Below are 16,271 nucleotides of genomic sequence, written 5' to 3' on the forward strand. Positions count from 1 at the left end.
TGGCAACCATGTCACGTACTGCCTTAGTCTTATGAAAACTTGCAGGTAGTTTTCATGTGAGTGAGTTTTAAGTCCACTTCATTTTGCTCTAGTGTAGAACTTTTTTTTTAATTCCAGAGTAAAACTTTTTATTAACTGAATGCCTATTATGTATAAGGTATTGAGGACATAAGGATGACTAGGGCAGAGTATCAGCATATTAGAAATATAAGCTCTGCAAGACCAGGTCTATCATGTTCATTAACGAACCTCCACTTCTTGGCATGATGTCTGCACATGGTTATGTGCTTACTGTTTGTTGAATGAACAAATGAATAAAAGTTTACAATGGTAAATTTCTTATAACTGAAAAGGCATTTCCCTAATTCATTTAAATTATAAATTGAGATATTGTGTACAAGCTTATCACTTTTAGCCAACCCTAGTGTTTTTTCTACCTAGGGTAAACCCAATTTCCAAAATAAATTTTTACTGTCTGTTTTAAGGCCAAACTAAATACTTACATGCTTTATTTGCTGGGTGGCCATTATATTCCACCATTAAAGGCCTTTTGCAAATACCTGTTTAACCCTTAATGCAGGGCTTACTTTACATCTCAGGGTTAGCAATAGCTGGCCATACTTTGAGACCCTAGAATTTCCTGAGCCGGGTTTCATCCGGCCCTTGTTGTGGGTTAGAATAAGGGAAAGTGTGGGCGACGGTTTAGAGGGCCTTGAAATTTCGCATTGGTCTGTGAGGTGATACCAGGTGCCCATAGGCCCAACGCCTCTGTATCGAAATCTGTCCCGCAGACGCCAGATATATGGAATTTGGGGCCTTCTAGTTCACAGCTAAGGTGGTCCTAGGACCTCTGTCCTCTCAGTTTTTTCTAGTATTTCGGCTACAGGTGAGGCATTCATTGGTCGCCATCTTGATATCAATTGCCAGGCAAGTCGCCACTGGCGTCTCTCGGTAACCACGGAGACACCCGGACCCCTCCCATTTCCCAGCCGTAGAGGCTGTAAACTACGATTCCCATCCGCTGATTTTCTCTTCTTGAGGGCGAGTTGTCTAGATTTGGCTTGTTAGCCACCGCGACCCTACCGCAGTGAACCGCGGGAGTTGCAGTTCGTGGTGTGGCCTCTCTTTTTGCTGAGGGAATCTCCGAAACTACAAAGCCCATGAGGCAGCGGTTTCACGCATGCGCACGGAACAGCCGGCCCTCTCTGGCCCCGCAGCCTGAGCGGTAAGAGGGCGGGGGCAAGGAAGAGGAGGCGGGATTCAGGCGCTACGTTGGCTGCGGCCTGGCACCAAGGGGGCGGCCCCAGTGGAGTGCAGACCCAGTGGCCTCCGGCGATTATGGACCCGGCCGAGGCGGTACTGCAGGAAAAAGCGCTCAAGTTTATGGTGAGGAGAAGGTTCAGGTCAGGGAACGGTGGAGGCAGTGGCGTTGGCGGCGTCGCTGAGGCTTGGGCCTGGGCCGCCTGCCTGCTGGAGGAGGGGGCAGCCGGACCCTGGGCCGAGGCCCGCGGCGGGGGCGGCTGAAGGCACGGGACGGGAGCTCCTGGGAGGAAGGAAGGGGTTGCGGAGAGGACCTGGGGGTGGGGGCAGCAGCTCCGCCATCTTGTGGAGGAGAAGCCAAGTGACAGCGGGAGCTTAATCGGGGAGGGGGGCTCTGAGTGGCGCGCGGGGCCCTGGAGGGAAAGGGGCGTGGGGACAGTTACTGAAGGGCGGAGGAACCCCGGAGGAGAGACGCCGTGAGGCCGCTGGCAGGGCCTTCCCCGTGTCAGGGTTACTGGTGAGGCCCTGGAGAAGAGGTGCTTTCAGGAGTGGGGAAGGGGAGCGCGGGATAGTGGGAGGAAAGATACTGGGAGTTGGGGGAGGGATGCAGATGAATCTAAGGGTGGAGGAGAGAAAGCCCGGGCAGGTGGGAGACTTCTAGTTTTGTAGAATGGGGTAGGAGAGATAGTCTTTACCTTCAGGGTGCAACCCCAGCTTGGCCAAACTAATGTTGACAAACTCTGGAAAGGACTAGGCCTTACTTAGGAAGAAAAAGAACTGGGGATGGGGATCAAGGGCAATGGTGACAGTCTGTGGGAAAGGAAGGGGCTGTTGACTGAGATGGAGAATTGCAAACGTCAGGAAAGGAGATACATCCTCTAGTTTGAAAGGAGAGGCTAGATACTGTGGTAAGGACCAGGTGATGAAAACGAAGAAGTTGATTGGTTAAGGAAACCTGGGTAGAGGAGATTGGGGGCATAGTTAATGTCTAATAGGGTAAAACAAAACTTAATGCTAAAGTGTAGAGATAGTAAAATGTGGGGACTAGGTGCTGTATCACTTTATGGGAAAGGAAAGGCCATGGAGGAATCAGAAGACTCATAAAAAGTGGTAAGATCAGTGGAGAAATTCAGGAGATAAAAGGGGGAATGCAGGTAGTGGGGAAGGGTAGTTACTTACCAGTTTTAGGTTGAAGCACAGTATGAACTTGCATTGGATTTTGTCAATGTGTTTAAATCCTTTGGAGTCTAGTTCTTTGACTGTCATTTTCTTTTTTTGATATGGGTATGTTTGGCAAATTTGCATAGTCTGATATTTAACACTTTTAATTTGATGCTGCTTTTTTTATATCCTAGGCGTAAAACCAGGTGGTTACAGCTAATGAATGATGGGATGCTTAGACTTCTATCTTAATAGGTATTCTTAGGGACATTGATACTATTTACAGTTGAGTCTTGCGTTTTCAGAAGTGATTGTAACTTTTCACTCCAAATCTTATTTCTTTTGTTAAATAGTTGTTATTTTATGTCTTTACCTGAGATACCGAAATAAATCTAAACACACGTGGACACTAACCTAATTGAAAATACGATTTAAACTGCCCTATTTACAAGAATACTTTTTCAAAGACTGGTCAAATTTACTAAAATTTTATTAATTTTTTATTAGTGCTTTCAAAAACACCTAGCTAGAATTCATGTGTATCATTAACAAAATTCTCTAAGGCCTGAAGACAATTCTTGAGTTTCTGCCCAATGTTGAAATTCTAAAATATTAAGAAGAAGCTTTGATTTTTTTTGGACTTTATACATGAGAGAAAGTTGCTTTCTATTTGCTGCTAGCTTCTAGATTTAAGTTGGAAAAGTGGTAGCTGCTTATTTTTTGTTTTCCTGCTTAGAAGTTGATTCAATCCTAATCTTGACACTTATGTCAGATTTATGGAATAATGTGATTTACAGATCATAAAGAGATATTATGAGATCATCTTCTTTACTGGCTGTTAGACCTCAGCCTGGGAACATTCTCAACTACTTGATCTCTGCTCTGTACCAGTGAGTTATGTTTTGATAATGGTCAAAGTGGAGCTGGAGATGGCTATGTAGTAGTTTGCAGCTTTCGGAACACCGCACATTATTAAATGTTGAGTCAGTTTCCAAAGGGAGAAGTCAGTTTTTTCTTTAATTTTAGTTACCTTCATTTTTGAGTTTGCCTGCTATTATGGCTGCTGTTTGAGAAAAGGCCAACTGGAAGAGGGTCACCAAGAGAAACACCTTAATAACTGAAGCAGAGAACAGAGAGAGAGTTGGTATTCTTTTTCAACGCAGTAACAATCTTCTTATGAATCTGAGTAAGTCACAACTTGCCTTTGGTCGCATTTATCTTGCTGTAACATGTCTATTTACTCAGTGGAGATAGGAAGATATTTTATTTGTGCTTGCACCTAGTAATTGGTGCACAGTACACACGGAAGGGCTATTCTTTTAATCAAAATGAAATTTTTATGTAGTATTTGGCTTTATTTTGGCCTTACCCCTTCCCTCAATTGTGAATTGTGAGTGACAGTTTTTGTACAGATGCCCTGATTTCCATAGTTTAAGGAGAAGTAACATTTGTTTAAAATGGTAACATGAAATGGATATTGTCTTTCATGAATTTTGCTCATTACTACATTAATGTAGTACTTTGATTAGAGGTTTTATAATAAAATCTTATCAGTGAGTGCTAATTCAGATTTAACCATAATTCACACATGATCTAGTTTACCCTTGGATTTTTGTGATATCTCTATATATCTTTATCTATCATATATATGTGTAAAACAAGTTGAGGGATGAATTTGACGTTTATTTTTAAATGGACAGGATACACCAGTCCCAGAATCTTAGAACTGGGGAAGCATTTGACATGTGGATGTAATAATTTTAGGACATATAGCTTTTTAAAAAAAATAGAATTGATAGATAATTGAAACAGTATAAAGGGTAACTTGCTGTGTAACAAACAAATCTGTGGCTGACTGATGAGTTTTCTGTTTTTACTTAATGTTGGCTGGGGTGCCAGCACGGCTGGAATGTTCAAATGGCCACACTCTCACATGGCTGGCCACTGGCCACTGGTTGAGAGTTCAGCTAGTGCCATAGATCTTCTGTCCTCCTTTATTGTGGGCCTCCTTTCTTCACAGAACCTTTGGATTTCTTTAAGACATGGTGCCTGGTTTCTAAGAAGAAGCATTCCAGGAGACAGGAGATAGAAGCCAATCAGTTAATTCTCTTAATTCCTAGGTTTGGAAATCTGAGAATGTTGCTATTGGTGAGAGACAATTAAGGCCAGCCCAGAGTCTGAGGGCAGGAAAATGATACTACCTATAGACTAGAGGAGTGGCATGCATAGAGAGGGAAAATTTGTTGGGACCATGCCCTTTTGAGACTGGCTACTATAGATGCTGTTTTTTTTTTTTTTTTAAGTTTTCTTTTGTTGGGGAGGTAATTAGGTTTGTTTGTTTGTTTGTTTGTTTGTTTATTTATTTATGGAGGAGGTACTGGGGATTGAACCCAGGACCTTGTGCATGCTAAGCTTTTCTTATTTGCTTGAGAAGCATATGTATCTAAAAGCAGGAAATTGCATTTTAAAATAAATACTCAGACTTTTCACTGTGATGGGTTTTCTTTAAATCAGTGAGATTGATTACCAGCTGGTTGGATGAACATTTGAAACTAGTTCTTAGTTTAAGTTGTCAGAGTTTCTGTGTATCTCTTACCTGTTCTCAATTTAAATTACCTTTCAGTTTCTTTTCTTAATACTCTTATATAGGTATGGCGTATGAAATTACAAATTAATGATAATTCTTTTTGCTCATTTTCTTAATTAGTGTTTGTAATAGATACACATAATAAATTATTAGAAGTGAATTATTAGATGTGGAGTACAAATTCTACTTTGAATGATTGTCAGAAATTTTTTATTGCTAAATTAGAAAATGAAGTTTCAAAGGAGACTACTTATTATTCTATATGGTGTATTGTTTAAATCCTAAAAGAAAGGAAGCAGGTAAGAATTTTATCCTTTTGTAAAGGGAGATGGGACATTATGTAATCACGTATAGATAAAATTATTTAATGGTAAATGGCATGATAATAAAAAAATGGGAATGAAGTTAGGAAAAAAGAGTCTTTGTGGTATTAAAATATTTTAAAATCCTATTTTCTTCCTAGAAATATTTTAATGTAGCATGGAAGTGCTTTCTAATTGTGTAAAATAAGAGTTCATTGAGGGTGAAATAGAAAATATTTACCACTGTTTGACAACTTTGTCACTATAAAGAAAACTGCTTCTTTCCTTAATAAGTCAGTCCCCGCATCAGCAATGGAGAGGGGATAAAAACTCAATGGGAAAGGTCTACCAGATCTTACCATTTCAACTAGTATTCTACAAGATTCACCTTGTACTATGGGGATCTCGGGATAATTCTCTTAGTTTCCCAAAGCCTGATTGAAACGGTGCTAGAACATTTTACAGAAGACTCAGAGACAGCAACAGTGGAATAGATGCTGAAAGTAATCTTGAACTAAGAATGTGATTTGTTCTCTAGTCCACTACCATCATAGTGAAGCCTGGATTGCCTTCATATGCGACCAGGTTAGGAATGGGGAGCAGGGGAGCAGAAGTTACAGAGTTGGGAGAGAATTCCTTCCTACTTAAGGTGAACCTTTTGAGTTGGAATTTCCTTTTGAGGTCTTGCTCCTTCCTGAGATTTGGCTGTCCCCTTCAGGGTATTCTTTCTTTCTTTCTTGTAATTAGATTTACTTATTTATTTTTAAAGGAGGTACTTGTGTTTGCTAAGCATGCACTCTACTGCTTGAGCTATATCCTCCTCCCCAATACTTGACTTCTTATTCCCAGGCTGACCTGACCTGACCTGACTCTGTGTCAATAACAGGATAACCATAGTAGAAGTGGGAGAGTTTTGTTGATTTATTTTTGTTTGTTTTTAAAGAATATAACCAACCATGAATAGCTAATATGTATTTATTTAATGTTTACTATTTACTCTTCAAAATTCTTTACATATACTATTATTTCACTTAATTCTCCCAGTAATCCTGTAAGATAAAGTCAGTATTGTTGTTACTCACATTTTCACATGAGGAATCTGATTCCGGAGAGGTTAAGTGACTTGCACAAAGTAACTTTGTTTAGCAAGAAACCTGAGATCAAAACCAGGTAGTCTGGCTCAAGACCCTCACTTACACTATATTTCACCCTTGAAGGGCAGAGAAACAATGGAATATGATGGCATATTTCTTTGCTAGTCAGGTGGGCCAGAGTGGAGTTACTGTCCAGAGTTATATACAGATTTTCTGATCATTTGAATTACCAAGGAGATGGAGTAAGACTTTAATACGGTTGTCATGACATCATTGTATTGGTTGGTTTTGATACAAAACAGGTAGGGAACCTGTTTTTACCACAGGTAGCTTTGTCTCATCTGACAGCCCCCACCCCACATTGTTGTGCAAACTGATTTGAGGGTACATGACACCTGAGGTAGTTGCAGGGAGCCTCCTTTCCAACATGAGACTGGATGGAAGAGAGAAGTGGGGGATGGAGGGGAGGAGGTGTTTGGGGAATCCTGTTGTCCTGTGCCCCCACCTAGCCTTCTGGCCCTTTGCCTCTCTTTCTGTGTGCACTTTGCTGGTGGCTTCTGAGCTCACTGTGATTGATGCAGGTCAGCCTCTCAGTTCATTTTTAAATTGTAAATTGCTGTGTATAATGTGTTAATTGATAAATTATACTATTAAACTCTTGCATATACCCAAGGTTTCCACTGGAAATTTAGGGCTGTATATTCTTAAAATGTGCTGGAGCATTGCATTTTTTAAATAGTACTTGGAAAAATCAGTGAGTTGACAGCTGAAAATGAGGCCATGATAGTTGGCATACAATGTGATTTGATAAAAATATAAACATAAACCGAGTGCAAAACATTATGTTACATATGGAGGGAGGTGTTTATGGGGGCAAGAGAGGATGAAGAGACAAAGTAAAACTTCTGTCTTCTCTAGAACTTCGCAATCTATTGAGAAGAGAGGCATTTATAAATCTCTTAAGACACACTTTGGTAAGTGCCAAAATAGAGGCACAAAGTGCTATAGAAGTTAAGGGAGGGGAGATTAGTTTTAACTGGAAAGATCTTTGGAAGTTTTGAAGAGGAAAACTATATTGGGTCTTGTAGAATAGATAGGTTTTGTCAGGCTTTTTTCTGAAGTCGGCAGTTCCACAAAGAGGGAGTAGTCTGGGTAAAGGCAAGATCAGGAGATGGGCAGGCGCAGTGTGAGTGGATAGGTATGACTTGAACATAAGGTGCACAGCAGACAAGAAAGAAAAGATAGATTGGGAGACTAGGAAGTTTGGACTGAATCCAGTTTGTATTTAAGAATAATATTCTAGTGTACTTTGTGTATCTATGTGTCTATATAAGTTTTTTGTTGTTTTGGTATTTTGGGGGATGGGGTAGGTAATTAGGTATATATTTATTTATTTATTTTTAACAGAGGTACTGGGGATTGAACCCAGGACCTCATGCATGCTAAGTATACACGCTACTGAGCTATACCCTCCCTGCTTGTAAGTTTTAATTGAAGTAAAATAAATATACTTTTTTAGAAATCATAAGTATACATACAGCTCATTGAATTTTTACCCAGTGATCACTTCTGTGTGACACTTATCTAATACCTATAGATTAGTTTTACCTTTATTGCTATTTAACCTCATATAAATGGAATCATTCCAATATATATTCTTTAGTGTCTGGCATCTTTTGTCCTACATAAGAGTTACTCAAGTTGTGTTAGGTACAGTATGTTCGTTCTAAACTGCTGTGTAGTATTCTTCTATGTGAATATGCTTCAGATTTGTAGCTATTCTATTGTTGATGGAGATTGGGTTATTTCTAGTTTTTGGCTACTGTGAATTGTGTTAAAAATAATCTTGTACATGTCTTTTCTTGATGTTATACATATTTCTTTTGGATATACACCTAGGAGTGAAATTGGTCATAGGGCATGGAAATGTTTAGCTTTAGTAGATGCCATTTTATACTTTCTGCAGCACCATGTGACAGTTCCAGTTGCTGTACATTCTTGTAACATTCACTTGCTAATAGTCTTTTCATTTTCACCATACTAATGGGTGAACGGGATTATCTCACTGTTCTAATTTATATTTCCTTAATGACTGCTGTAATCAGCACCTAAAAAGTTTATTTAGGTTCTTGGCTTTTTTAGGTTTATCGGCTGTTTAGATGCCCTCTTTTGTGATTCAAGCCTTTGTCACTTTTTTAAATATTAGATTGTTTGCTTTTTTCTTTGAAAAAAAATTTTTGTTTGCTTTTTTCTTATCTATTCTTTATATTCTGAAAAATATAAATCTTTCATCAAATATACGGTGTCTTTGTAGGAACAGAGTGTTTTGTTTTCGTATTTTCTCATTTAAGAGATCAGTAAAAAAAAAAGTCACAAGGTTTTATCTTACTTACACAGGATTTATAGGGTTAGCAAGTTTTTTTTCCCCTACAAAAAAGAATCACCACTGTTAAGACCATCATTTTGTAAACAAACAAAAAAAGGAGCTCTTTAGTGCCATAGAACTAGAAAAGATGTAATCTCAGAATAAAGGAAACTCTAAGGTAGGTAGAATAATGCCCTCCTCATCCAAGATAGCCACTCTAATCCCAAGAACCTGTGAATATATGTTAAATTAAATGGCAAAGGGGAATTAAGTTAACAGATGAAATTTGGTTGCTAATCAGCTGAGTTTAAAATAGGGAGATTTTCTTGGATAATCTAGATTGGCCCCAGTGTAATTACAAAGGAACAATACATGTGGAGGCTGAAGAGGAGGTCGGATGATGCCATGTGAGAACTCAATCCTCTGTTACTGATTTTGAAGATGAGGGAAGAGTCATAAGCCAAGGTATGTGAATAGCCTCTAGAAGCTGGAAAGGACCAGCTAGAGCCTCCAGAACAAAACACAGCCCTGCTGACACCTTGATTATAGGAGACTAAATTTAAGATGTATTCATATAGATAAAAATGGGCAAAATGATGTAATATTTGGGATTTGGAAGGTGGAAAGTTGGGTGATGGAGATTCATTATATACTATTCTATACATTCTGTATATTAAAAAGTATTCATAATAAGAGGTTAGAAAAGAAAGATTTATCTGCATATAGAGTGAACCATCTCAGATTCTTCTTACCATCTTTACTCAAATTCCTATGTGATAGAATGATCAGGATTCATCTAAACATTACCTTTGGCTTTTGAGTAATTTCATAATCACTGTCTATTGTACTGGGGACAATGTTTTATCAAAATCAGCCAGATAAGGAGGCACAAAGCTACAAGAGGCTTTCCATGCTAACTGAGGCAGGTCAAGTGCTTGGGTGTAGCTAGGAGTTGAGGAAAGGAAATTTAGCTAGGCAGATGGAACGTGGTATCTTTGGCAATCCAACTAGATTTGGGGACTCCGGGAATTTTAGCAAGGGCAGGATGTACCTTGAGGAGGAAAATAGTGACATGGAGTCTGGGTGCAGATATTCTGAGGAGGTCCAGATAGGCAGACAGCATCAATGAAAGCAGATGGCAAGGCTCCCATTTCAGTTTGGGCTCAAAAATGAATTGGAATATCCAACAAGGAGCTAAGGAATTCATTTATTCATTCAACCTACTCATAAGTGCCCACTGTACTAGTAACTACTTCATTATGCATAAGAATTATTTGGAGAGCACATTAACATGTGCAGATTCTCAGTTCCTTTTCCCTCCACTTAATTTGGTAGGCCTCAAGAATCTGCATGTTTAAAAAGCGTCTCAGAGTTTCTGATGGAGATACTTCTCAGATCACACTTTGATAAAGTGTCTTGACCACTGTGGCCAGGCCAGTGTACCAACAGAGAAGAGAGTAGGGTAAGTAGTGGCTAGAACCAGAGTGTAAGACCAAAACTTGTACACAGGTAACGTAGCAGGAAGCAGAGTTAACTGGAATCAAGAGTGGAGGCAGTTGGCAATCATTTTGCAGTTTATAAGTGTATTAAATCTACATGTTGTACACCTTTCACTTGCACGATGCTGTGCCAATTGTATCAATAAAGCTGGAAAAAAAAGTGTAAGCAAAATGGGACAAACCTCATGACAGAGGCTTGGAATCTCTTTGAATGCCAACTGATTAGTAGTAAGTTGATTTCGAAAGAGAATTTACTTCTGGGTGCTGTTTGCATCTGGAGAAATTAGGGAACTATAGGGCAGAAAAATAAGTAAGATAATGCCATTTATAAGAGGTATATCTAGTAGAATAATAACATCCCCAAATGTGGCCACTCTAGGTATGTTGAAATCACATCACAATAAACTGGTAGTCCCTCCTGGTGCTATGAAAAGATTGTGGATAGTTCTAATAATACTTTTATTGTTAATATTCTGTGACCCTATCACATATGTGAAAATAAATGACAACAGACTACCTCAGCAGATGTTTTATAGTGCTCTTAAGTAGAGGTAATGTCAAGAAATGAAGAAAGAATTTTAAGGACTCATTGCAGTGTTGCTTAAAGCAACAGGCATAACTGAATGGTAGGGAAGTTTATGATGAAAGATTAGTCTCTGGTACAGTTACATAGACTGAGTAAGTTCCTCAGGCTGACCTCAGGTGAGAGGCACAAAGCCACAGGCTTTCTGCGTAGTGAGCAATTCTGTCTGAAAAAGTTTATCTCTATCCCTTGGATTATAAGCACTATCAGCCATAGCATCTTTAAAATAGAGGAAGATGTAATTTGATACAATTTAATGAGGTAAATGTGAAGGGGTTTTCTAGGCCATAAGGATATGTTGGTGGTGATACTTCTACAACAAAACTCTAATGCAGAATAATTCATACAGACTCCCAAGGTTTATCGAATAGGCATTCCACCCCATTCCATTTTACTGTTTAAATATGTATTTATTCATGTCTGTTGTGTTCATGATTTTGGTCGTAGTCCTTTTTTTTTTAATTAATATTTAGTAAAATTAACTTTTTTTAGTGTACAGGTCTCAGAATTTTAACACACGTAGATTCATATACATAGAGTCATGTAACCACCACCGTCAGGATACAGAACAGTTCCATCACCCGCCTTCTGTCTCCCTTCTACTATCTCCTCATCTCTCTTACTTCTGGGAACTGTGATCTATTCTCCCTCACTTTAGTTTTATCTTTTTGAGAATATCATTTAATGGAATCATATAATATATAATCTTTTGCTGTTGACTTCTTTCACTCAACATAATGTCTCTGCAATGTTTCATCCAAGTTGTTGCATGTATCAGTAGTTCATTCCTTTTTATTCCTTAGTAGTATTCCATTGTATGGATTGTATCACATTTTGTTTATCCATCTGTTTAAAGACATTTGTGTTGTTTCAGGTTTTTGGTGATTATAAATAGAGGTGCTATAAACCCTTGTGTATAGATTTTGTGTGAACATAAATTTTTCATTTCTCTGGGGTAAATATCCAGGAGGGGAATTGTTGGTCATATGGTAAGTATATATTTATAAGAAACTGTCAAACTGTTATCCAGAGTGGCTGTACCAGTTTGCATTACCACAGGCAGTGTATGACAGTTCTATTTCTGCATCCTTCTAGCACTTGGAATTGTTAACAGATTTTATTTCAGCCATTCCAATAGGTATACAGTAGTATCTTAATTGTGCTTTTGATTTGTATTTCCCTAATGCATGCCTCAGTTCTTGGTGGCTTTATCTGTTGGAGTCAATTACAAAAGCTAATCTTCATCAGAAGAATCAGAAGAGTTGTTATCAGAATGATGTAACTTAAATGTAACATTCTATGAAAGACTTTTTATACATATTTTTAAAAGAATTTTGTGAAAGTAAGAAATTTTCATGGTTTTTCAGTGAAGTGAGGGGTACTTTGAAACCTAGTCACAAAGTTTAAAGTAAGCCTGTGACAGAATGGGAGAGTGGCTTAAGAGAATTTTTTTTTTTTTTCTGGTGGCCTTTGGCCTTACTTGTGGCTTTTAAACTGAGAAGATAGGCAAATGAAAAAGAAAATATCTGATCACTCTATAAATTTTTTTTTAAAAACAAAGCAAAGTAAGTGAGAAACCCTCATGGTCATCATGATCATGATCAACACTTACTGACCTATTCCTGATCAGTGGTATAATTTTGAATAACTTGCTTATTCAGGGAAACAATGTAGTTAGAGGAAAAGAGGGCATTGCCTTGAGTAATATATTTGTTTGGCACCCTTCTACTTCTTTCTGAATCATCCGAAGCAGAAGTCTGTTGTAAGAAGCAGACCAAATGATTGCTTTTTTTTTTTTAAACTCCTTTATTATTGTATTATTTATTTTATTTGGGGGAGGAGGTAATTAGGTTTCTTTATTTTTAGAGGAAGTACTGGGGATTGAACCCAGGACCTCATGTATACTAAGCATGTACTCTACCACTTGAGCTATGCCCTCCCCCTCCAAATGATTGCTAATTAAATGTTTATTGTTTATTTTAGTTGGTTATTAGCTTGAGGTCAAATTAGTTTAATGAGTAAATATGGAAGAGTTAAGTTTTTTACACTTTGAACAATACTTACTGATCATTGGTGTGTTACTCTCCCTTTTTGAAGCTGGAATGTAATTTCCTTATTTTTAATAACCATAGAGGTTTATAGTTATTGAATCTTTGTTTTGATGTTATTAGGTATGTCAGTACTTTTCTTTGATACCAAGTCTTCAGTTAGGAAATAGCCTCCAGATTATAAATTGTTTCTCTGGGAAAATATAGTCCAGTTGGAAGCAGTTTCCAGTAATACTACTACAGAAATAGACTCAGGTTTAGTGTTTAGTGTAATTTAGAAATGGTGGCTAAAGTAGAGGAACATTGATGCATCTGTTTTTCAAATTACTGTTAATTATAATGACAGCTTATAATATCTGCTTCATTCCTCTTGGAATGTTGCCTGACTTTACAAATTTTACGTGATTTGGGTTAAAATGGACAACATAAAAATTAGTCAAATGAATTAATCAAAAATCCTACCTTATCAAATCATGCTTCTAAAGGTTTTTCACACCTTCCAATCATATCTAGGTCTGACATTTTGAAAATAAGAATGGTTGCTTCAACTTTTATCAGAGTTTGAGAATAGAAACTCCTTTTTATTTGTTTATTTTTCAGCGGGGGGGGGCAGGGGGAATTAGATTTATTTATTTTTTAACAGGTACTGGGGATTGAACCCAGGACCTTGTGCATGCACTGTACCTCTGAGCTATATACCCTCCCCTCCAACCCCCTGCTGGAAACTCCTTTTATGCAGGTATGTGTCATCTTTGATTACATGGTAGTCTTCTGGATGTAGTCCCTTTACTTACACATACCAACTGCATCAATAAACTGTGCAATCCTTGATATGTTTATATGTGGTCATGTTAAAAAGTGTTTAAGTATTCTTAAATTGTTTTACTAATATGGAAAAACATCTTTCAAAAGTGTTACTGTTAAAAATAATTAGAAATGATGTTTATCTTATTTGGAACTCTTTCAGTGTATCATTAAATTGTAGGTACAGTATATAAGAATTCATACTGAGGATTAACTGAGACTTTGATTTGATACATTACAAATTATACTCAGAAGCCTACATAAGATACTGCATTTTTTTTTCCAAAGAAGCTCTTCTTTAAATGGTTCTGTTAAGTGTACGAATGTTCTGATGATTATCTTTTTAATTAAAATGAGAAATCTTTGTTTAAAGTGGCATTCTTTTTTTACGGCCTGTTACAGTCTCTGTAACAATCATTTCTTAAGTCTGAACGTTTTATTTCCAGGAATCCATTTATATAACTATGTTCAGACTTAATTAAGGAACGATTCTTACAAAGCTTGTAAATAGCCAGGAAAAAAGGGACCAAAAATAAAACTGACACTTCACATTTAAGAAAATGATTGTTACAAGGTATGTAATAAGCTATAAAAATACAATAAATCCCTTTTTATAAGAGTTCATATTTTTTGATCCTTGTTTTCAAGGGTATTTAAGAAAAATATCAAAGCTCTGTAAAGTGACATCTGTTTTGCTGGATGGACTAGTGATAACTTCTTTTGTCTCTAACTGATATTACAGGAGTTCTACCTGTCTTCTTAGTATGTTTTCTTTGAAGTACCTTGTAATCAGTTTAGATTGGGATGCAAAGTTTATATTGTGCTGTAGTGAAAACAAGACCTAGTTCTCATTCCACTTACACTACTTTCTAGAAGTCAGAAAACATTGGACAAGTTACTTAACCTCTCAGAGTCCCATTGTCCTCATCTAGAAAGCAACCATAATAATACTCTTCCTACTTCAAAGAGCTGTTGTATGGACTGAGTGAAAATGTTTTGGAAGTTATATAGGACTGTGAACATCCAAACTATATTTCTTTTCTTTCTCTGACCTTGGGTTGTGGTCAAGAATAATAATAAAATAACAACAACAATAATGGCAGAAAACACTGATAGGTCAGTATGCACAATGCAGGATTCTAGGCACTCAACATATGTTAATTCATTTAATCCTCTCACCTTATTAGGTATGCATTGTCATTATCCCTGATTTACAAGTGTGGAAACTGAGGCATAGAGAGGTTAACTTACTTCCTTAGAATCATACTGATGCAGGAAAACACTTGGGACGTGAGGAGGGCCGAGTCCCAGGTCTTGGTTGAGCCCCTGGGACGTGCCCTGCCAAGTGTGGGTCCTTGGCTTCGCGCAGGAAAGAATTCAAGTGTGAGCCACCATTGAGTTAAGGTAGATTTATTTAGAGAAATACGTACTGCATAGAGTATAAGGCAAGAGAAAGGCAAGGATAGAGGTGTGGAAATTGGGTGCTCAGGTTAAAGTAAAAGTAGGTACACACTCCATAGACAGAGTGTGGGCTGTCTCCAAAGGGGAGAGAGTGCAAAGGGCCACTAGGCATGGTGGTGTCACTTTTTATGGTCTCAGTAGCTTCACACGCCTACAGGTGGGATTAATCCAACTGCCCTGGGGAAGGGGCTGGGATTCCTAGGGATTGGGCCACTACAATTCTTTGGCCTTTTGCGGTTAGCCTTGGGGCTATCATGGCACCTGCGGGCATGTTATTTGATCATGCTGTTACAATGAGCATATAATGAAGCTCAAGGTCTACTAGAAGGTAAACCTCTTAATCCTTAAGGCGAAGTAGGATGTGAATCTTCCACCATTTTGGTGAATCTTTGACCATTTTGGTGTTAAATTGCTGTCATTCCTTGAGTGGCTGTGCCCTGCCCTCTTCCATCCTATCTCAATATGGTTGGAGAAATACGGTTTTAAAGAGGGGAGTGATGGTATCAATCGTTTTTTAAATCTACAGAAAAATTGTGAGAAAAGCATAATGATCACTCATATACTCCTCACCTGGCCAGTTGTTAGTATTTGCCACATTTGATTTTTTTCTCTCTCTGTAGCTATGTTTTTCTTTCTAAATCATTTGCAAGTTGCAGACATCATGATATTTTACCTCTGCTTCAGCATATACTTTATTCAATAGTCTTTCAATATATAGTTTACAGCCAGATTTCCCCAGTTGTCCCAGTAATGTCCTTTACAGCCTCCTTGTTTTAAATTCACAATCCAATCACATGTTACATATAGTTATGTCTCTTTAATCTCTTTTAATTTATGAGTTCCCTAGTCTTTTTATTCTTGAAATTGACATTTTTGAAGAGTCCAGGCTAGTTTTACAGAATGTCTCTCATTTGGATTTGTCTGATTGTTTCTCCATGATTAGATTCAGGTTAAAAAATTTTGGCAGGAATATATGTTGTAGTTTCTTTCTCAGTGTATTACATCAGAAACTACATCAGGTCAATTTGTTCCTTTATTGGTGATACTGTTTATTTTATTAAAATTGTGCTCACCAGACATCTCCATTGTAAAGGTATATTTGGAATT

General features: G+C 37.8%; 1 protein-coding gene across 10 annotated transcripts in view; it reads left to right on the forward strand.

Moving 5' to 3' along the window:
• Nucleotides 1-1,231: 1,231 nt before the first annotated feature.
• BTRC (beta-transducin repeat containing E3 ubiquitin protein ligase) overlaps nt 1,232-16,271 on the forward strand; it is a 150,420-nt gene continuing 135,380 nt past the window's right edge. For 2 of the 10 annotated variants that reach the window (XM_072971781.1, XM_072971785.1), the window contains exons 1-2: nt 3,261-3,607; nt 10,105-10,231. Coding sequence is in view for 4 of the 10 variants with exons in the window: in XM_006210499.4 (XP_006210561.1) it covers nt 1,339-1,386 (48 nt within the window). In the remaining 6 variants the exon portion in view is untranslated. Of the gene's footprint in view, nt 1,387-1,741; nt 1,797-3,260; nt 3,608-10,104; nt 10,232-16,271 lie in introns of those variants that run through there. The other 8 variants (XM_006210499.4, XM_006210500.4, XM_072971780.1 and 5 more) reach the window with 6 other exon arrangements.

This window comes from Vicugna pacos, chromosome 11, assembly GCF_048564905.1.
Source record: "Vicugna pacos chromosome 11, VicPac4, whole genome shotgun sequence".
Classification (NCBI taxonomy): domain Eukaryota; kingdom Metazoa; phylum Chordata; class Mammalia; order Artiodactyla; family Camelidae; genus Vicugna; species Vicugna pacos.